The following is a 22,621-nucleotide window of genomic DNA, read 5'->3' on the forward strand; positions in this document are numbered from 1 at the left end:
ATTCATATGCTATTATCAGTTTAAAATGGATATATTGTGACTTCCTTCTGCTGGAAATCAATTCTAACACGCGGTCCAGTAGGTTCCTAATTTCAAATTGCCCGCATGTTAATAAAAGGAAGGAATCAAAAGGAAGGAAATCGAATTATCAATGCAAAAGTGTTTACTAATAATGTTTAAGATATTTAAAGTTTTGTTGTTTGTTTTTTTTTTCTTTGTTCTTATTTGTTGATATGTTTAATAAGATTATTATTTATCAATTGGTATTGTAGTGTATTATGTAGTGTAGTGTACTATTATATATTTTATTTTGATGAAAATGAATAAATTCTACAAAATTTATAGAATTTTGGCTTTGACTTTCAATTTGAAGTGGGGATATCATTCATGCAAATTTAGGTTGAAAAGTATTTGCAACGATGTTAATGTTGAATTTGACTCGCATCGAAAATTGTTTGACAAATTATTGAGTAGCGATGCATTTCAATTTGAGGATAACACTTGAGATATTATTGCTAATGTGTTGAATTGTACTGTTGAGGGTAATGTCTGTTTTTTGTTGAGAACGCGATTTTCTCAACAATTTCTCAACTTGAATATTACCCTAATCCTTTGAGAAAATGTTTGAAAAATAGTTGAAATTTAGCATTTTTCAAACGTTTGTGTTTATTGGGTAGTAACGAGTACTCAAAAAATTAGTCAGTAACGAGTACTTGTAATCAAATACTCGTTACTTTCCCAACACTAGTAAAGAATTTATCATTGAAGACACGTCCCGTATCTGCATTCTCTAAAGTTGTTCGATTTTGCCAAAATGATTTAACTTTCATTTTCTTTCTAAAATGTGGATTTATCCATTAAAAATTTCTTATTGTGCATTGTTGGTTCTGAGTCCCAAGAGAAAAACTGTCAACACTCCATACATTCTTAGCAACTATAGTAAATTAGATGAGGATACAAAGAAAACCAAAGAAAATCCGGGTAATTGTCTTCCCTTTTATCCTTACGTCGCACTTAAAGCAAGTAACATTACCTTATATTGTTAATAGTAAAACAATTTTAAAATCCAAACTAAGAATGAACGAAGAACCTTGCCATTTTGTCATGTATATACTGCCACGGAAATATATGAAGAAAATGGTTCGGAGATTTTATATTTTTCAAGTTCAGTCATCCTTGTTGGTGGGCTTAGAATAGAGAGTATAACTCCAGAAACTTATTATTAAAATTTATTTATATACAAAATATATTGCATATATTACCCTTTCTAAAAGAACCTACTGAAATAATCAATGCAATGAGACGTCATTTTAAGTGAAGTAACAAAATAAAATATTAGGGTGTCCGTCAAATTATCTTTTAAGTATGTGCATGTCATATAGAGAAGAACGCTTAAAAATCAATTTTGGTCATAGTATATCTACACATTTATATTATATTTTAATTGTCTCTTTAAAAATTCTACTAATCATGAGTGAAAAGCTTATCGGTCAAAAACTTTAAGTAGTCTCTAAGAAAAAATAAAAACTCGCAAACTATTTTAGGAGACCCGAATGTTTAATGTAATTGTATGTGATTTTATAATTTATAGATTACAACCACTATCGTTACTAGCATTGAGGGGCGTAAGGTAGTATAAAGAACATCCGTTAAAATCATATTCGGATTGATTTGCCACCCCCGTACAAAATGAAAAAAATATTTTCCAAATTCGACAAAAATGAAAAACTTGAAACGCACCACAGTTCATCGACGAAGGAAGTAAATAGTTTTGTTGGGAAAGTTTTCACCGTTGGACGTGTTACTGTTATAATAGAGGATGTACTTGCGGAAGGTAAGTCACTGATCAATTTCAATAACGCACAATTTTCATGCTTTATTTTAGTAAAGTGACTCATTCAAACGATTTTTGCAAATGTAACGCTCATAGAGACGTGACGATTGACTGCTTTTATATAACATACAGAGTTCTTCAAATATGTAATCCAATGTTGCAAATAATGAATATTAATTTCTGCAAAACTTTCTATATTATCGGGAGTAATAATATAAAATTTATTTGTAAAAATGAATTGTCTAAGTATTGTCCAACCTTACAATTTACAACAATAATGTCGCTTATCGAAATCCGCACGCAGTATTGGAATATCGCTTTCCCTATAATCAGATTTGACAGTAAAGAGTTCTTCGTATCCAAATGGGAGTTCCAGTCCTTAGACGAGGAAACCCCTCTAGTTTACTTGATATTCAACTAGATAAAAAATGATCCAAAATTTTGTGTTTGTGCGTTAGTTTGATCGTAGTATCACTTTCTGTCATTTGTGTAAAATATATGGTATTCATCCTGCCCAGTATCTCAGAATTTTCAAAATATTTTTTATTTATTTTAGGAGGCTTTGCAATGGTATTCTTGGCAAAGTCTAACGTAGGAAATACCAAATATGCACTTAAGCGGATGTATGTTAACAATGAGCATGACTTGAATGTGGCTAAACGAGAGATACAGATTGCAGTGAGTTAATTTTTTCTGATGCCCTATAAAATGTATTTTCAAGATGCATACAACTTTTTCAGAGCAATTTAAGTGGCCATAAAAATATAATTGGGTATGTTGATTCTAGTATTACACACACCGGCAATGGGGTCTGTGAGGTACTCTTGCTTATGCCATACTGTAGACATCATATGCTGGCCATGATGAATGCACGGTAAGCATATTACTTTTTGATTGTTCACATTAAACTTGAAATAACGATTGACGGTTGCATTTTTTAAATATATATATATATTTTTTTTTAATTTTGGAATAGATTCTGATGTTATATATCTTATAGTTTGCAGGTTGGATTTACAGAGCAAGAAGTTCTAACTATATTTTGCGATATTGCGGAAGCAGTTTCCAGGCTTCATTATTGTCAGACACCCATTATACATAGAGATCTGAAGGTAGAAAATATCTTGCAAAATGATGCTGGAAATTTTGTTTTGTGCGATTTTGGATCAGCTACAGCAAAAATTTTGAATGCACAACAACACGGGGTCTCCGCAGTGGAGGAGGAAATTCAAAAATATACTACACTGTCATACAGAGCTCCAGAGATGATAGATCTTTTTAGTGGAAGAAATATAACAACAAAAGCTGATATATGGGCCTTGGGATGTTTGTTGTACAAATTGTGTTTTTTTAATTTACCTTTTGGTGAAAGTACGTTAGCTATTCAAAATGGAACGTTTTCAATACCAGATAGTTCAAAATATTCGAAGGGCATGCATCAGCTAATAAGATTCATGTTGGAAACTGATATGGAAAAGCGCCCAAATATATGGCAAGTATGCGATGTCGCGTTTCGTTTGATTGGTAAAGAAAATCCTGTTCAAAATTTACATGTAAGTTTGAAATTAACTTACTCTCTTGAAGTAGTTTTAACAATATATCATTGTAGAAAATGCCTCCAGTAATAATTGATCAGTTGCCTGTACCTGTTTTTGAGAGTGAGGCTAAACGAATTTCTTCGTCCGCCAAATCCGTCAAGCCCCAAAATGTCAACGTTGTCGAGTCGGGTACTAGTGTAGCTCCAAGACAAAGACCTAAAGGTTCATCTGCTGTAAACATTCAAAAACCATTACCACTAGGACTACCACCCAGTCCTTCGCCACGCAACAATATAACGTCTCCCCATCCACAACAGCAAACTACAGAACAGTTCCAAGCAAATTTTCCCGCAGTTACTACGGTAGCCCAAACTTCTGACTCTATTAGTACAGCAATAACTACAAATACCATTGAAATTCAAGGAAGTGCGACAAGTATTACACAAAGTCCGGCTCCTGAAGTATTGCATAGTTTGTTTGACTCAACTGGATTTCCTGATCCATTCAGTGAAGTCTCTTCTACAGGGCAGCAATTACAGGATGAGAGAAGAGAAAACACCGAACAACAAACAACTGCAATTGAGACCTGTGCAACATCAAAAGCTGTTAATATTGGAGATCAAATGCTTTCACCGCCTAAAAGCTCCCCTTGTAGCAGTACTACCGGGCATCGTCGTAATGTTAGTGACACCTCTGCGTTCAACAAGTAAGTATTGATTAACAAACATGGATAATTTTATTGTGCTTCGAAGGGAAATATCCAAGCACAGAATGCATATACTATATGCACATACCAACAATTTTTTGGAAATACCATATGGATATGCTTAATGCCATAACAGTTATTAAAATCTTGAACGAGATAACATGGTGAGTGTATAAACTCGTAATCGAATTCCCTCTTAAGAAGAAGAAAGTTCATAAGAAACTCAGCCAATTACATTCAAATGTTTGTAGAAATTGATAAAGGCAAGTACCACTATAAAACCTTTCGGGAGGCTCATGTTGAATTATCAATAGATTTACTGAACTTCCAGAACGATGTTTTGAGACAAACAAAATTCTTCTTTGTTATAAGGTTTATCTGGAAGAGTCTTAAGAACCTGTTTCATTTTGAACATATGAACCGTGACCAGAAGGAAAATTTTTTGGGATATGTTGGACAATATATTATTCTAATGATTTTAAGAAATGTTTGGCTCCCATAAAATTTTAAAATAAAGAGTATAGAATTTAATAAAACACCCAATGAAAAAATGATTTCTTCCAGAACGATATTTTGAGACAAACAAAATTCTTCTTTGTTATAAGGTATTTTTTAAGAGAAAATAAGCTCTCATATTTTTTGCTGAATTTGGATAAATTGGAGCCTCGGTAATAGTCCTGTGATATGTCCGTCAGTGGCAGTTTACACCAATTCCCCGTTGGGTGGTTTCAACCCTATGCCTTTATCCGTATTAGGGTGTGTGCGCTATCCCAACGTAATGGGGATGCAGCCGTCGCGGTCGGAAGGGAGTAAAAATTGTCGCTGGGTCCGTTAAAAATGTCTAACCACGAACAAAATAGTTATGAAACTAAAGAAAACTACATCATAAAGAATCATGAACTGTTAATCAAATACCACTCAACTGTACATAATTTTTGTTTTTTGATTTCAATCGCAAAAATCGCGGATTCAATCATTTTTTTTTTTAATTGAAATGACTTAAATAACGAAAATGATAGTATCAATCACTCATTTTAATTGGAAACCAACGCGATTTTCAATTAATTGATTAAGGCAATTAAAAACATGATTGGTTTTTGACATAAAATTCATCACTTTAATCAATAAAAAATTTTAATTAATTTCGTGATAAAAATCAATCAACCATTTAATTGATTCAATGAAATAATTAACTGATATTGACAGTAAAGTTTAATCAAAAAATTAATATTATTGCACACACTAAATCTTTGTTAGTTTTGTTTGAACCAACCAGACACAAAAATAATGATCAAGTAATATAATATTTGGTATTTGATGATTGGAAATACTTTGCAAATTCTGAAAATAAAAAAATATAAATGGAATATACATATTTTTATTATACACATTTTTTGCGTAAAAAATATGAAAAATATCCCAATATTGTTTTATTCAAAAAAGAATCTTGTTACCACTACATAGAGATTGTAATACAGCTCACAGGTTGTTTATAAGATATGCTCCCTCTGGGTTCAAACTAAAAAAGACAAGTAAAACGCAAGCGCTACGTCGCAACTTGAAAATAACAACGCATCCATAGCGTCCTTGCTTTTAAGAAAACTAGACGCGAGTTAATTGATTGAACAATTTGACGAAATAAAAATGCCCAATAAAGGAAATGAATTTTATATTTTAATAAAAAAGAAATACATTATTTTATTCCGTTTAATATCAATTGGGTTCAATGGAAAACGGTATTCACATTTCACTATTGCTTCAATGAACGTAGATTGTGTTCCATTTTTACAATACCATAAAACACAGGTAATTCCAAATGCGCCCTGTCATATATTTTGTTTCAGATTTTACCGCATTTGTTGTTGCACAATTCATATATTTCAACCCTTTGCTATTATGTTTTCCAATTTACGCAAAAAAAACTATCGTTCTTTACGGATTACTTACACACTCTCCATCATACGTTGTTGAAAAAAATACACATCCTCTTTTCGCTCTTTCTCTCCATCGCTCAAAACTATTCAATTTAAATCACAATCAATAAATCACATGTTTAATTGGGTACGGAAAAAACCTTTTTCTTAGTTTCTTTTTAATATTAAAATTTCAAGTAAATTTGGAGGAACATATCCCCCTCTTAAGACAATTGGCCCAATAGTACGGTCTCCGAAGTTAAATTTGAAATTTGTAACTTTGATTTTATTTATTTATTTTATTTTATTCATTCACATACTACAAGATATACAAAATCTTTTAAATTACAGTATGTGATTAATGTTGGTACGATTTACAATTTCAAATCATTTAAAGTTACAATTACAAATCAACAATTATAATTACAAATCATAGCACATATAGAGATATTTCATCATAATCATTAAAAGCAAAAATGTAGCAAAAGCGACAGAAAGTATAATGGAAATAGTGTTTATATGTTACTATTAGTGTTAGGCAGAAAAATGGCAATACAAGGCATTCTTGAATGTATTAGCATTGCCTATAAATTGAATCGATGCAGGTAAAGAGTTCCATAGGGGAACGGCGTTGAATAAGAAGTGCCATTCAGATACTAGTAGCTGATGTTGTTGTGGAATAATTAAAATTCTTCTGTTGGATCGGATGTTTAATAGTTGCGCAAATTCTACACCATCAAGAAATTTAGTGTAAGCAGCACAACTAACAAAGCGTTTGATACCATACACATATCTAACGATTGCATGGTATGCTGTTTCAAGGCGACGCACAGAGGGGCAAGATCGCAAAAAATGGAGATTAATTGAAAAATTAAATTTTTGTTTTTTGAAAAATACTTAGGATCCGATTAAAGTATATAAAATTCTACATCACTACTGAAAATTTCAATGTCATATGTTGTTTACTTGTCAAGCTGCATTATGTTAAAGTTAAACAATTTTTGAGCTATTCGCGCAAAGTAGTGTTTTTTTGAAATTCGGTATATTTCGGAGCTTAACATATAGTATTTCGCAAACCAAAAGTAATATTTTCACTATGGAATCTTCAACCTCTGGTATTTTAGCGTTGTTCTACAAAAATTGTGTAAACAAAAAATGTTTATAAATATTTTGAAAAAATATTTTAAAATGTGTCTAAATTTTGGCTATTTTCAAAATATTCTTGGATATTTAAACATGAATGGGGTCACTTGGCGTTAGAATATTAATGTTTTAATAAACTACAATTCCTAGGCTTTCATATTAAGTAATAAAATGTTGCGCGTTTTAGCGCGAAATTTTTTTATTAAATTAACTGTGAAAATAGTCACTCAAGCAAAAAACACGAGTTTTTGTCTTTTCTTAGCTTTTTCTTCGTTTTCTTTGTTATAACTGTTGTTTTTAAATATAGTTAGCAACTGTGTGCTACAATGATAAGAGTGTTTGTTATTGTGCGTTATGTGTTGTGTATTAAAATGCAAAAACGTCAACACGTCTGACGTTTTCGCATGATGTATAACTTGTAATTGGGTTCCTGGGTTGTCCGAAACAAAGATTTTAAGAACTACAGAGAACATTTTTCTCGCAAATGTAGTCGAGTGGATTGCCATCGAGACATATTCAAAATCAGTGATAGATCTACTTGTTTCGCATTCAGTTTTGACGAACGTGGCACCAGAAGGCTCAAATCATGAAACAGATGACGACGATGATTATATGGAGGACAATGCATTCGAGTTTGATGACTTTGGGCATATATTTTAAAATAGCAGATCAGAAACACATGTCTTGTAATATAAAACGATATAAATGTAAAAACATATGTATAAACTTTTTTCCTACTTTGTAGATATGAAGGAACAAGCTATTTTTATAACAAATTTAATATCTGCTTTGGGTCCCGAATTTAGTTACACATATGATACAACAATACCCCTTTCGTCAACGTTATTATAATACAAATAAATTAATTACTATGTGGAAATTGTACTAATTTTTCCCAAAAAAACAAAAAATTCGACTGAGCCAGAACATTTTTTTTAAAGGGTGCGTTGCACCGCCCTATTTCACCTTGGATGTAACTCATACTGTACGATCAACATATATACCAAATCTCATATTCATACCCCTGATAGTTCATGAGATATATCCGTTCCAAGTTTGAATGGGCGGTGCCACGCCCAACCATAACCAAGTATAGCCACGGTCTATTAGCAGGACATGTATAGCCAAGGATTATTAACAGATTAACAGTACAACATTGGGAAAGTTTCATGACAGTCGGTCCGTTACTATGGCCGCTAGAGCTATTTTTAATAGTGGGAGTGGCAGCGCCAACTTTTCCAAAAAATGTGTAGCCTATGTCACTCAGTGATAACGTAGCATTATAATAGTGAACGAATTTTTAAAATCGGATAAGTAGTTTAATTAATCTCCATTTTTTGCGATTTTGCCCCACTGTGCGACGTTTACTAAAAGCACCAGCACTACCAAACAGTTCACAGCCATAAAGGATTATTGGCATTAAATACGTTTTTGCAAGCAGTATGCGGATGTGCAGTGGTGTGAAATATTGTGTTTGATAAAGAGTACGGAGCATACTTATATATCCTACACTTTTTCTAAAAATTCATTCATATTGTTATTTAATTAAATGGTAAATTTATTTTAGATTTTATATAATTAATTAGTTATATCAATATTTTTGCTTATTTGATTTGCACAGTTTTCTAAAAGTTCATTCATATTGTTCTTTAATTAAATAGGAAATTTATTTTAGATTTTATATAATTAATTAGTTATAGAGACAATGCGCTATTATTGGCTTATTGTATTGTCGTAAACAAATAAATAAATACCAAAAATTTTCCCAGTAGTGGTGCAAACATGATCTTTCCAAGTTAATGAGGAATTAAAAATAATTCCCAGATTGTTTGACATATTAACTCTCTCAATGGTTTCACTGCCAACTTTAACAGGTAGATCAGAAGAAACGACGTGTGTACGATTGCTCATGATTAATAGTTTTGATTTATTTGGATTAATATGTAGACCGTTTTCTGTAGCCCATTCATGTATGTTCAGTAGATCCAAATTTAATTCGTCGATTCCATCTGTTAACTCAGATTTTTTACAACTCAGGTAAATTTGCACATCATCAGCATATATATGAATTTTCGAAAACTTTAGACAGCTCGGAAGATCATTTATATAAAGGCAAAAAGGAGAGGGCCCAATATCGATCCTTGGGGTACACCCTTAGTAACAGTTAAAGGTCTGGAAATTGTGCCATTAGTTTCCACAGCCTGTGTTCGTTGCCGCAGATAAGATGAAATTAGTGAGACAGCAGCTGTTGAAAAATTAAAGAAGTATTTCAGTTTCGTACATAGTATCTCGTGGCTCACACAGTCCAACGCTTTAGAGTGGTCCAATAACGTGAGATAGCTGACAAGTCCATCATCTATGGAACAACAAATATCATCCGCAATATCAACCAATGCTATGACGCAACTGTGTTTTGGCCTGAAGCCCGATTGTTTATTATATAGTAAGTTATGGTTTTGTATGTGCTCAGAGGTCTGAATATCTATTAGAAATGGGTTGTTAAATTTCTAAGGGAAATAAGCTTTCAAGAAAATCTTATTACACTAGCACCTGGAGGGCTTAGCCCCCCTCCAGATTGTACGATTTTCCATTGTATATTGTTACTGTAGTATTGATAGAGTGGCTATAGTCCCTCTGGCTAAAGTTGTCTAGATACGGCAATGTCTTTAATATAGTTCTTTAAGGTTACACTCTGATCAAGTCGGAAATTAATACTTCGATGTTTTACAGATGGAATGACAAAGTTGTTACTCCGGCAGTGTAAATCTATATATATCATAGGTATATTTATAATTATGAATCGATATGGACCAATTTTTGCATTCTAGTTAGAGAACATATTCTTACACCGTACGACGAATTTTAATCGGATCGGATGAAATTTGTCATTTCAGAAAAAAATTAAGAAGAAATATTTCAGTTGGACCGGATGAATCACATTTTGATTTCGACGGATTTCTTAGTTATCGTTAGGCCGAACTAAATGGGTTGTTAAATTTCTAAGGGAAATAAGCTTTCAAGAAAATCTTATTACACTAGCACCTGGAGGGCTTAGCCCCCCTCCAGATTGTACGATTTTCCATTGTATATTGTTACTGTAGTATTGATAGAGTGGCTATAGTCCCTCTGGCTAAAGTTGTCTAGATACGGCAATGTCTTTAATATAGTTCTTTAAGGTTACACTCTGATCAAGTCGGAAATTAATACTTCGATGTTTTACAGATGGAATGACAAAGTTGTTACTCCGGCAGTGTAAATCTATATATATCATAGGTATATTTATAATTATGAATCGATATGGACCAATTTTTGCATTCTAGTTAGAGAACATATTCTTACACCGTACGACGAATTTTAATCGGATCGGATGAAATTTGTCATTTCAGAAAAAAATTAAGAAGAAATATTTCAGTTGGACCGGATGAATCACATTTTGATTTCGACGGATTTCTTAGTTATCGTTAGGCCGAACTAAATGGTTCTCAATGGGATCTGGAATTCATGCTGAATTAGTTTGGAATCATTGCTTTACGTTATTAAAAATACGTTTCCGATTGTTATCCTACTGAAATATCTTTGCTTTGCAGGGAAACTGTAATAACCACACCATAATTTATTTTGATATAGTTACCACCATGTTTAAAAAAATCTACTGTGTTAATTTGCTTGTGTTTCCAGAACATTTGCTAATGAAACATCCCAATTTCTTGCTCCATATGACCAATCTGTTAAAAGCCGCAGTGGTAGTGGAGGGGAACCAACGGTGACATCCAATAACTATACCGGCTCAAACCCAGGATTATTTGTTGGACCACCCACCCAGTCTTCTGTTTCTAATTCCGAACTCACGTCCACAGCACAGACAACACAATTGAATCGGTCTGCTCTGGGCGAAACAGTAGCTGCAAGGATAGATGCCTGGAACCCATTTGAAGAGCAACCTTTTAGTCAAATGACCGAAGATAATATATTTGAAGCTGAGTTTGACAAAATACGACAACGGGGAAGTCAAGGAAGTATGGATAAGGAAGTAATAATTTTTTATTTGTGTATACAGCAAATGTTTGTTTTCAAGGTATCAACACAAAGTCGGCTTCTACCACTTCTACATTGACTCCTACCGAATCGAATTATATTCCCGTTACATCCAATACAGCTGTAATACCACAACATGTCAGTTCCAGTATATCAACTACCGTATCTGCGTCGTCGGTTATACCTTCAGTACAGGAGGATCCATTTGGTTCTGCCCCTTTTACATTGCCCCCAGGACTGAAGGAGAAAGCAGCATCTCTACGTAAAACAGGAGGTAAATCATGAATACCTTAGTAACTTTTAATCTTGTTATATACTATATAGCTATTCATGTTTCCTTTTCAATAATGTCAAGACCAACGTCGCCAAGATATACAGTATTCCATGTAAAATTATTGTTTTTAAGGCTTCAATGGCCAATATTTCTTTTTATGTTCTCTGTTTACACTTGTCAATAATAATCGCCCATCATTTCCATTATTTAATATTATATATAATATTAAACAAATTTTCTTTTTGTTTGTTTTTCTCCCTATTCTTCCTCATCGATTTCTTTCTAAAAATGAAGATGAACAAAATTAGAATATCTCTAATAATTTCTTCTCTACTTATAATCTACGACTTACACGTCTGTGCTTCATACCAAATCCAAATTAAGCTAACAAATATATAGTCATACATATTAAGGTGGTTTTCAAAATGTTACTGTAATCGATGTAATATTATTAAATAATATTAATTTACATAATATATATAGATATATTTAAAAATATGTGTTTCATTGTAATTATCACATTCAATTTAACATGCGATATTATGTTTCATCGGTTGGTTGTGGTCTTATTTATTTTTTACTTGGAAATGTTAATAAATTTCTCTTACGTCCCTTTCATGAAAGTTGATTGAAAATGTTATTTTTAATATTGGTTGCGTTGTTTTTTATATATTCTTTATTTTTTATGCATCCTTGCATTTTCCTCAGCAGCTGATAATGGTGAGGTTTTGATATCAATATTTTCGTTAAGTATTACTTTTTATTATTTATTATAGCACCTGGGTCTTGTGTAGGAACTAAATTAAATAAATAAAAATAATAAATACAATAGAACATGGGGGAATTTCTCAAACATCATCGATTCTTTCAGGCTGATAAAAATTTATTATTTTACAACAACAATCATACATTTATGCTTGTTGCTTATCACAAATAAGAGACGGTTAATGTATAGTGTTCGAAATATATAACAACACAGGTTTACACAGAAAATGTAAATTTGATAAGAGGTAGTCACCTCTTTCTTATGTATTTTCAGCTGCTGAATTCGAAAATGAAGCTTAAATTTTTTTGTACAGTTTCTGAGATATCCCATTATTTTTAGGTTTTCGGCCTTTTTTTCACTAGACAAATCAATCTCGAGCTAGAAAATAACGGGATATTACAAAACCTGCTCTTTAAAACAAATGTACATGAAATAAACTTATTTTGTAAACTAGTGTAATATTTCCAACGAACATCCCAAAGTTACGCGGCTAGGCCAAAATGTTATGGCTGTAGAAAGAATAACTTGATCTTGTTAATTACTTCTTCAATCCCTTTTATTCTCACGTAGTCTTATGCTATATACAAACAAATATTTAGGTTCCATAAGATATTCACATTTTATCATTTATATTCGGCGCATTAAATAATGTTTTCAGAATATATTTACTAAATTAAAAAGTAATGCTTCTAACCCCCATTTTCATGAAGCTCCGTTAGGGTAGGTATATATACCTCTCTCTCTCTCTCTTAGACTACTCGGTCCATTGTGGCGAAGTTCTCTTATGAATGTGTGCTATCCGATTCTATGTTAAGATCACTGACAAGGGACCTCCTTATAGCCGAGTTCGAACGGCGTGTTATATTACGGTTTATAGAGAGGAGAGGATATAAACCACCGCTGAAAAAGGCTTTGGTGTTCGGTCGAAACTAGGACTGAATGTATGGAAACCAATACTAAGAAATAACTTGATCTTGTTACTTCTTCAATCTCTTTTATTCTCACATGTTTAAGTGCCTAAGATATTCACATTTTGTCCAAAGTAAAATTTCAAACAAATTATTTATGTATATGTATGAAGTATATTAGAACATAACACAGTCGTTACCTGCATAATGTATAAATAAAGGAGGTGTTAAGTTCGGTCGTGCTGGTTCACCAAAAGGCTAATGAACGTAAAATTAGGGATTGGTTTATTATAATTATGGACCGATTTGGTCAAATTGATGCGTGGTTGTTAGACATTAGTCGATTTTAAACGAATTGGATGAAACTTGCGGCCTTAGGAAGTCAAATGTAGGGATCGGTTGATATGGTCGGATATAAAGTAATAACAACTTGTGGGAAGTTTCAGTGATTTCAAAAGATGAAGATGATCGACTCAAAATTTTACTACGACCAAGAATTTATATGCTCTATTGGGTCTGAGAACAAAATTTCAGCAGAAAACTTGGAATTTGGTGGCGTGTATAAAAACTGAACTGCTACTGCTGAAAAAAATTCAGTACTCCAAAATAATAATAGATAGCTAACATTACAGTGCACTCGCGGTAACGTGAACTAATTAAAACCAAGAGAGTTCACGTTAGCGAAAATGTTTTTGAATTATTTTTGAAATCATTTTAAATATTTGTTTAATGTCGTGGTGTTCCTGTGCCGTCGCTTTTTACAAATTAAAATTAATTTTAGATCACTAAAAAACTAGATCACTAAAAAATTCCGGGTGCTTATTTGAAATTATATTTGTGATTCTGCCTTCATTTGTGAATCTGCCTTTAACGTCAAATTTCGTATTTTCAGCGTTACGGAGTAGTTAGTGTAGAAAAAGCGTGTTCACGTTACCGCGAGTGCACTGTATAAAGAAGTTTTGTAAGTTGTTAAAGTCAATCTGAATAGCAATGCCATCTAATTGCACAACACTTTCATTATGAACTAAAATAATCTGTAATTGGGAATGAGTTTAATCAAAAGTAAGATGGATTGAATACCAAAGGGTACAAAAATACAGCATATATGAGGTCTGCCTCTTATATTTCGGGATTGGACAACCCTAGTAGTGCAATATCTAACGCAACTGATAGCTCTATCGTAAAGCTTGACATTTTTGAGGTTATACGTGTTCGGACTGTTTTGACATACGAGCGCTATTTGTGTTGTTTACATCAACTTAAAAGATTCAACTCGCAAAAAATGGAATTAAATCGTGAAAATTTCCGAGCGATTTTTTTTTACAATTTTTGACATGGACAAAAGTGCATCGAGGAACTTAATTAAAGGCTCCATCAAAATTTGTCCTTAAAAAATTTGTACGCGTTGGACCCCACACAATTTGTAAATCGCTCAAAAAAAGGTTCGTGTGGATTGGTCGAAACAACTGCTCCAAAAATACGACAGCGGTGCTTCGAAACATCTATGACATCGTTACAAGGATGAAACGGGAATTTACGCGTATGAGCCGGAAGGTAAACAACAGTCGACTGTATGAGAGTTTCACAACGAGCCAAAATTTACAAAAGTTCTTCGCGAACAAAGCACTTCCTAGCCAATGATCGACTGTTTTTTTCGGAAAAACTGGACATGTCGCAATCGTACGACTAGAACAACGCGGAAAAGTCAATTCTGAGTTGTTTACCACCATTTGTTTGCCAGTTGTCTTTCAAGAAATCAGGAAAACCAACCGTCGAAGACGAATCGCTCTGAAGAAGCGGGATGCGTTCTGAATCCATATTTTGGAGATAGCTCAATCAGTGTGGCAAAAGTGCTTTGACAATTGGTTAAACACATGCAAAAGTATATAGATCTTAAAGGCGAATGTTTTGAAAAACAATAAAGCGATTTTCGATTATTAATATTTATTTTTGTTCTCTAATCCCGAAATATAAAAAGCAACCCTTGTATACTACTTTATTACTTCACGATTTTTACGATAATATTTTTCTAGTAAATTTGAAAAAACTCCAATTAAAATAATAAAAACTTACCACCCTCATTTACCTGAAGCTCCGTTAGTGCTACGTTAGCTAACGTGCTATGGACATATCTATCATCTTGACTACATATTCTATATGCCAGTTACTTAACTGCTGAAATTTTTTTCAGTTAGATATAACCGGAGAGAAGATATTTGCAGTTTACTTTCTACTCACGGCAGTTAAAGCCTAGTGGAGCTACATGAAAATGACAATTAATAAACTAACATCACATCTAACTTTAATCAAAATGACAATATTGGTTATTTAGTTTAGTCTAGTTCAGTAATTTATCAATTTGTGTTGTTCTTGCTCTGGTAAGTATCGAAACATGGTCCACAACTATTGGACAGTTTTTATTTTCTATTTGCATTCTACTTTGTACCGTGATTGCCGCATTAAATGATCATTCTCTGTACAACTAGGTTACGTTTTATTTATTACAATTTGCAGAACAAAATCCTAAATGTAAACACAATCTGGAACTGGAAGATATATTCTATAATAAAGCTCTAACAATTAACAGAAGGTGATACCACATTCAACTTAGGTTGCGGACAAGATTTAAGTGCACATTATACATTTAGAAATATATAAAAACTTTTTTTAAAATAGTTAAATATAACGTTTTTACAGTAATCTATAGTTGTTAGATATTGTTTCAAGGTTAACATTCTATATATTCCACCGTTAAACTTTCGACTTTTTTAGTCGGCAGTCGCTTTATATGAAATACTCCCCAAGTTACTGGGTGCTGCAAATAATTCGTTCATTTACTTTCATGTAAATTACAAATTTCTAAATCATGCCTGAGTTACTATCGAGAACTCAAAATCAAATGTGAGATCCTAAATAGGAAAATGAGGATAGGTTAATAGACTCCATGGGTTTTTGAAACCCTTAAATCTAGACTTGTTGGCTTGTATAGATGATTCGATTTTACGACAATTTTATTTCTTTCTGTCACTTTTATTCATTATTATAACATCACATTAGTACTTTTCTGTTCATTTCCTTTTTATCGCATAAGAACTTCATTTTCTTTAACAGCTAAATACTTCTCGACAAACAGTGGACCAACTGTGGTAAACACTGGTAATGCTACTTCATCAACATCTTCAAAATGGTTTTTATCACCCACGATGGAGGTATCAAGTGAAGAGAAATCTTCGTTGATTAACAATTTAAAAACTGACTCCGAAGGACGACGTCAAGATCCGGATAATGCTGCATTAGGAACATCGAAGCCGTTCGTAAAGTTGCCAGTTGATGATCGCAATAAGTATGAAAAGCTTCGCTGTAATGATATGGCGACATCAGACGATTCCGATTCGGAATTTTTTCATGACGATTGTAATGTTGGAAGTACTTCAAAGAAAACAATTTTTAAACAATTAGTTACGAGTAATATACCTGATACAATTCACAAGATACAACAGGCCGCATATCATAAAGTAGACAAGACACAAATTAAAGTACCTATTGTAAAGAAATTAAAGGAGAAAACCACAACAAAACGACCATCAACGGCAGGTTTGCAAGCGGCTCAGCAAGTAAATGCCGTATTAGAAAAGCACGAAAAACAACAAAAACAAGCAGAAGCCATGGCTGCAGCAGCTAAATGCAATGAGGATGAAGACTCTATTGGATCCGCATCTGATTTACGGGCAGAGGATGATGACTTTTTCGATGAGAATCAGGTCAGTCATATAGCAAGTAATAACTATAAATTGAAGCGGCCGGATATGGATGTGGATGGAATTAGTGAAAGTGTAAATACGTGCAACTCTTCTGCATATCACGCAGAATGTGAATCCGTTACTACGCACGAGGACGATATTAGCAGAGTGGTAGTAAAAGTTCGAATGAGGAAAAAGGATAGAATTGTGTACACCGCTGACGCCGATATAGTATCCACTGCTGCGTCGAATCTATCTGAGATAGCTTGCGAGAACATCGAAAAAGGTCCTACATCATGTGATTTCCTAAATAAAATTGGTGACAAGCCGCTACTTTTAGATGACGAATTAGATTATGGCTCAGAGGACTCTGACTCAATTTCGAAACCTGATATAACTATTGATTCTTCCACTATTAAAAACATTGACGAAAATAATAAAGTCAAGATCGAAGTAAATTATCAGAAAGGAGAAGAGCTCGATGTTTTTGCAATGGCTCCGTTCAATAAACCGGAAAAATTTAACCAGAAAAAGAAGTGCGGGTTGAAAAATGAAGGCAACAGTCAATCGTTAAACACAGTGAAAGTGGCTATGCAGAATCCTGTTAATGAGATATGGACATCAACACCGGTCAAAAAATATGATGATATTCGCAAGGGTAACGAAACAAATAAAAAATGTGCCTCTTTAACAGAACATTTTGGTGAACCTGAATTTAATCCATTTATAGAGTTCCGTGATGAACAACAAAAGTATAATAAAAATGATCAGGTTAAAAGCTCTTCCGATTATGGTACTGTGACAATTATATCAACAAATCCCACACAAGACAAAACTTCTAGATTTTCAGAATGTGATCTTTTTGATTCGGACCCATTCCCGCAGGTATTTCAAAAAAGTAGCATTGATGACTCCAAATTTGTTCAGACCACGAAAGATATCTTCAATAATTTTCAACTTGCATCTGCGAACGAATCAACCCCTCAGATTATAACTGTTAACCATTCCATTATAATCAATAGAACACCAGAACTTAAGTATCCAGAATCAGATAATAAAAAACTAACATCAGTGCGACCTAGAATTTGCAAAAATGTTGAACCAATGCCTTGTAATACACTAGCTAGTAGCACTGAGCGAACTCCCGAAGCGATTTCAGAACCATATCCCATAATGTCATCTACAGGCTGTAACCAACAAATGTACCCTATAGCTGATAAAGCATTAGTGCAAATATCTCAGGAATGTACATCCGATTATAATCCCGATGATGATGAGGAACCTGTCATATCATCGTCCAAAGACTTTGCTGAAATTGAATTGACAAATAAAATTGAATGTGAAATACCTTTGAGTAAAACGTCTCTTCCCAAACACAAAGATAAGAAAAACAATTTAGTCGTACGAACAATGCCGGCAAAACTATCGCAAAAAGTCAAAGGAAATTCTTATAAAAAGGTCCCAGAAAATTATTTAATGCCAACCTCGAAACTTACAGAATTAGGATCTACTTCGTCCCTAACTCTTGGTTGTTCAAAACATAACCAACAACGCTCGAACTATACAGCACAAATAGAAGTAGAGAAATGCGGAATAAGCTGTGACTGTGCCTCTAACACAAAAAAACAATTCAGTTCCTCTTCGTTTCAATCCAATCTAATTCAAAATTCTGCTAAGACAGGATTTAGTAATATGTCCTTTGAAGACTTCCCATCTGATAACGAGGTGGAATCCACACCGCAGAAAAAGGCATTGCCCTTCGAAGTCCTTCGTAATGACAAAACTCTTCTTGAGGCCGAAAAGAAGTTCGGTTCTCTCAAACGTCGGAGCAATCTATTTTCCTAGGAATATATTAACGCAGTGAAACTTTAAATTGAAATACTGAATCATAATAAAACTGTTTTTGGCGCCGTATAATAGAGAATAAACAAAGGGTAATTAAATTGTTAAACTGCTATATTTTATTTTCGAGTATGTTACGTATAACATACTATATAAATATATACATACATATATGATAATCTCATAACAAAAATAACACCCTTAATATAAAGTTAAAACATAAATCCGTGAATGATGGAAAGCGCTGGTAACATTGTGTAATTAATAAAGATGTATAATTGCCTTGTATAGTCCGACGACATAATTTTGAAAACAGACAAAAAATTAGTGGATACGTTTGAAGATATTCCATATTTAACTCAACCCGAATTCATAGAAGGTATGCTAAGGATGCCTAACAGAGTTCAGATGTAATGTTTGCGTATTTTGTTACAAATATGAAACGAATTTAATATAAACATTTGAACACTACAATTTTAACACATATTATATTAAATATGTTTTAAAAGTGTAACTTTTGTTAATGAATTGTATTTTAGTATTTAAGATATTTGTATTATTTTGGGTAGTTTTAAACTATCGTGTTTGAAAGATGTCAGATATTATTATATTTTCCAATAGATATATGAGAATAAATGAAAACGTTAGTAAATACTATGACCATTTAAATTTATCTATGATTCCATTAAATTCTGTGGAGTGAAGTATAGTTGTGAGAATAGAAAATAAAGCTGGGAATTCGATTTCTGCTGGAGCCGTAGATTTTTAGTAAGATACAATATGTATGATTCATATTAATAGAGTATAGAATTAAATCTCTAAATAAAATGCATTTGTACAAACTACCTATTTTATAACCAATATATTCAATTCTATAATATTTTGCATACGGCATTACTTTATGAGCATCCTTATTTCGGTTCAGATTTATATTTAGGTTACGCAGAGTTGCAGCCCGATATTTCAGGCTCACTTTGACTCTTCAGTCCATTGTGACACCACAAAGGTGAACTTCTCTTTTATCACTGAGTGCTGCCCGATTCCATGTTGAGCTCAATGACCACCTCCTTTTTATATGTATGTATCCCATATGCCAAACACTTATGTATTAACTGATATTTTTCATACTTTGCGCGAGATGTTACTTTATGCATTTATACTAAATTATATAAAGCTGCTGCTTTTGAAAACGTTGATGCTTCGACATATATGGTTGTCCAACAAAAAATGTAAAATTGGGATCAAAAAATATTTTGGATCCCAATTTTACACAGTTCGACCACTAGTATCAGACAACCCGTTCATAAGTCATTTGAACCAAATAACTTATTAAATTGTCGCATTCCCTTTTAAGTTATAATACAATTTACCAAAAACGATATAATTGTATTCTTCATTTGCACATTTTCGATTTTAGCGGCTGAACTCTAAAACAGTGATTTTTCACGGTTCCTTTTCTTTTATAATTAATTTTGAAGCAAATAAACTTATTCAATTTAATTTTGCTACGACAACTGAACATAGTTCCGACATAAATTTGATGGTGGGTATAGTGGAAAAAACTACATTGCAAAGAGTTACTGCCAGGATCGTTTTTGAAATTGTACACTGGAAAAATGGTTTGCTCATCGTCAGATTTTAATATGAAATCTATTATCGGAAATTTTTATTTATTTATTTATTCATTCAGTCAAAGCATGTAATTCTAAGCCTATTTGGCCAAAATAAAGTAATTACAATGGACTACTCTCTAGTTATTTAACAGGAGGAAATGACAGTTGCCTGCGAATGAAAAATATGTTAACATAAATATGAGCAGCCATAAAAATACAATAAATTGAGTTGAAAAAGTGTTGTTCATACGTGTATATACTTGTAATGAAAGAGGGAGTGGACAAAAAAATGAACTGCGGAGATTTGTGTAAGACAATAAAAAAATGAGATATGGTAAGGTGGGAGCCACTGTGGTTCAACCCCAGTTTTGACCGAACGCCAAAAAGTTTTTCAGCGGTGGATTATCTCCTCACAGTAATGCTGTTGACATTTCTGAGTGTTTTAAAGCTTTTCTAAGTGGTTTCACCGCAATGTACAAGGCCGTTCGGATACAGCTATAAAAAAGTAGGTCCCTTGTCATTGAGCTAAATCTATAATCGGGGTTGCACCCAGTCATACGAGAGAAGCTTGACCACTGTGGTGTTAAAATGAACTGAATAGTCCAAGTGAGCCTGAATATATCGGGCTGCCACCATACCTAACCTAACCTAAGGTGACAGCCGTTTCAGTTGTTCGCTTGTCCACCAGATCATTCTGGACACATCCCGTCGTAGTCGAAAAGATCCCGTTCTTAATACAAATGTATGAATCAATAGCGCAACATTTCAAAGAAGGATAAAAGCAAAACGGTGTTACAACAACATGAAAAACTTTTAATGTGTGACTGTACATTAAACATATCTATTGGGTTCGTATATAAATTCAATAAGTTTACGTATTCGGCAATAAAAAGGGGAAAAATCACAGTATCGTAAATGTATTTGGGCACTAAATTTCGTCTCTTGGGAAACATCTCTAGCGAAATGTATATGCGGCAATAAAATGAAATTTAAATATATATGTGATTTTAAAATTGTCGTAGGTATATTTTTCTATGGAATGTATTAGCGTGTATATAAGTTGTTAAAATGTGTAATCACACGATAATGATGACCTCATGCCATAACTTACATTTCCAATCTACTTAAAAAAAAATATTATAAAAAATCAGGTTTGCATATGCAAAAGAGTGAACAAGAATCGAACCCACGTTCCCGGTGAACTGCGATCGATGGAAAAATAGAGTGTATTTAATAGAGGTCTGCATCGAATAACTTTTCACTACATGTATGCAATTCGCTGTCGAATATAGTACATACACTGTCTTTCTCTCAGAGCGCAAGTAGTGAAGTGAAGAGAACACTTGCTTGTCAAATACCACCAAGTACTTATCCGAAACAATATGTGTTCCGAAAAAAAGGAACAATAAAAATGTAAGTACTCGAGAAAAAGTACAACATGGATTCTCTTCACTTCACGTGGTACCACAAGTATTTCTCAGTTATGTACGAAGCAAAACTTTCCATTATTATTAATCATAGATATGTATGTATATCACATATTTCATATATTTATGTATGTCACACACTTACCTTAACGTTTGCCGTTCTTTATAACAAACCGAAATATATATTATGGAGAGTAACTGTTTTTTTTTTTTGTATTTCTGAAACTGCACGTGGTACATGGAGTACTCTATGAAGTTTTGTTCTCGCAACATACTCGACGTGATCACTCTGAGTACACTTCAATAAGAGGGAAAGAGGAATATGTGTTTGTTGGTAGTGAAGACATCAGAATAGCAAAAAGAAGTTACTCGTGGCTTTTGGTGTTCATCAAAATGTGTACCAATAGTTTTGCGACTCTCTCAAATAGATGTACTCATGTAGCAAGTACACGTGTACTCTGCATTTACAAATTGTGCAGACCTCTAGTATTTAAGTTGATGATGACTTCATTTCAGAACTTAAATTTCGAATCTTCTTAATAACTTAAATTTATATAAAATTAGACTTGCGAAAAAGTAACCAAGATTTGAACCCACATCCCCTGTCACCTGCGATTTATGTTCTGACCACTAGCCTATCGCACAGCTTTTCAACCTCGTGTTAAAGTTGTATATATTAAGCAAAGCTGCTTTCACAATGCTTTGTACCACTAGTTATCAGTCTATCGCACAGCCCTGTGAAGCCATGTTCAAATTGTCTATATTAGGCAAAGCTTCTTTCACAATGCTTAAAAAAGCTTTCATATTGATTTCACAAAGCCTAAAAGTATGCCAATAGTACTAAAAGCAAGAAAATCACTTGAATTAAAAGCAGGTGCAAAA

The 22,621-nt window shown here is 33.2% G+C and overlaps 1 protein-coding gene across 3 annotated transcripts; it reads left to right on the forward strand.

Annotated features, from left to right (window-relative positions):
• The first annotated feature begins 755 nt into the window (after nt 1-755).
• Nak (Numb-associated kinase) lies at nt 756-19,544 on the forward strand. Of its 3 annotated transcripts, none has more exons than XM_075298021.1 (9): nt 756-1,019; nt 1,592-1,834; nt 2,391-2,512; nt 2,575-2,708; nt 2,835-3,387; nt 3,444-4,078; nt 10,813-11,150; nt 11,210-11,443; nt 16,229-19,544. In XM_075298021.1, exons 2-9 carry the CDS (start codon nt 1,690-1,692, stop codon nt 18,700-18,702), a joined length of 4,635 nt encoding a protein of 1,544 aa, XP_075154136.1. In that variant the 5' UTR covers nt 756-1,019; nt 1,592-1,689; the 3' UTR covers nt 18,703-19,544. The 3 variants fall into 3 exon arrangements, with proteins under 3 accessions (XP_075154136.1, XP_075154135.1, XP_075154137.1); XM_075298020.1 differs by having other exon boundaries at nt 756-981; XM_075298022.1 differs by lacking the exon at nt 16,229-19,544 and adding an exon at nt 11,738-11,939 and having other exon boundaries at nt 756-981.
• The last annotated feature ends 3,077 nt before the right edge of the window (nt 19,545-22,621 follow it).

This window comes from Haematobia irritans, chromosome 2, assembly GCF_050003625.1.
Source record: "Haematobia irritans isolate KBUSLIRL chromosome 2, ASM5000362v1, whole genome shotgun sequence".
NCBI lineage: Eukaryota > Metazoa > Arthropoda > Insecta > Diptera > Muscidae > Haematobia > Haematobia irritans.

What these genes read in the sequence shown, in the direction of transcription:
- Nak (XM_075298021.1), top strand. Translation starts at nt 1,690, where the DNA reads ATGAAAAAAATATTTTCCAAATTCGACAAAAATGAAAAACTTGAAACG. An exon ending in AGAGGATGTACTTGCGGAAG is followed by an intron (nt 1,835 to 2,390) that starts GTAAGTCACTGA and finishes TATTTATTTTAG; the next exon opens with GAGGCTTTGCAATGGTATTC. An exon ending in ATCTCTACGTAAAACAGGAG is followed by an intron (nt 11,444 to 16,228) that starts GTAAATCATGAA and finishes TTTCTTTAACAG; the next exon opens with CTAAATACTTCTCGACAAAC.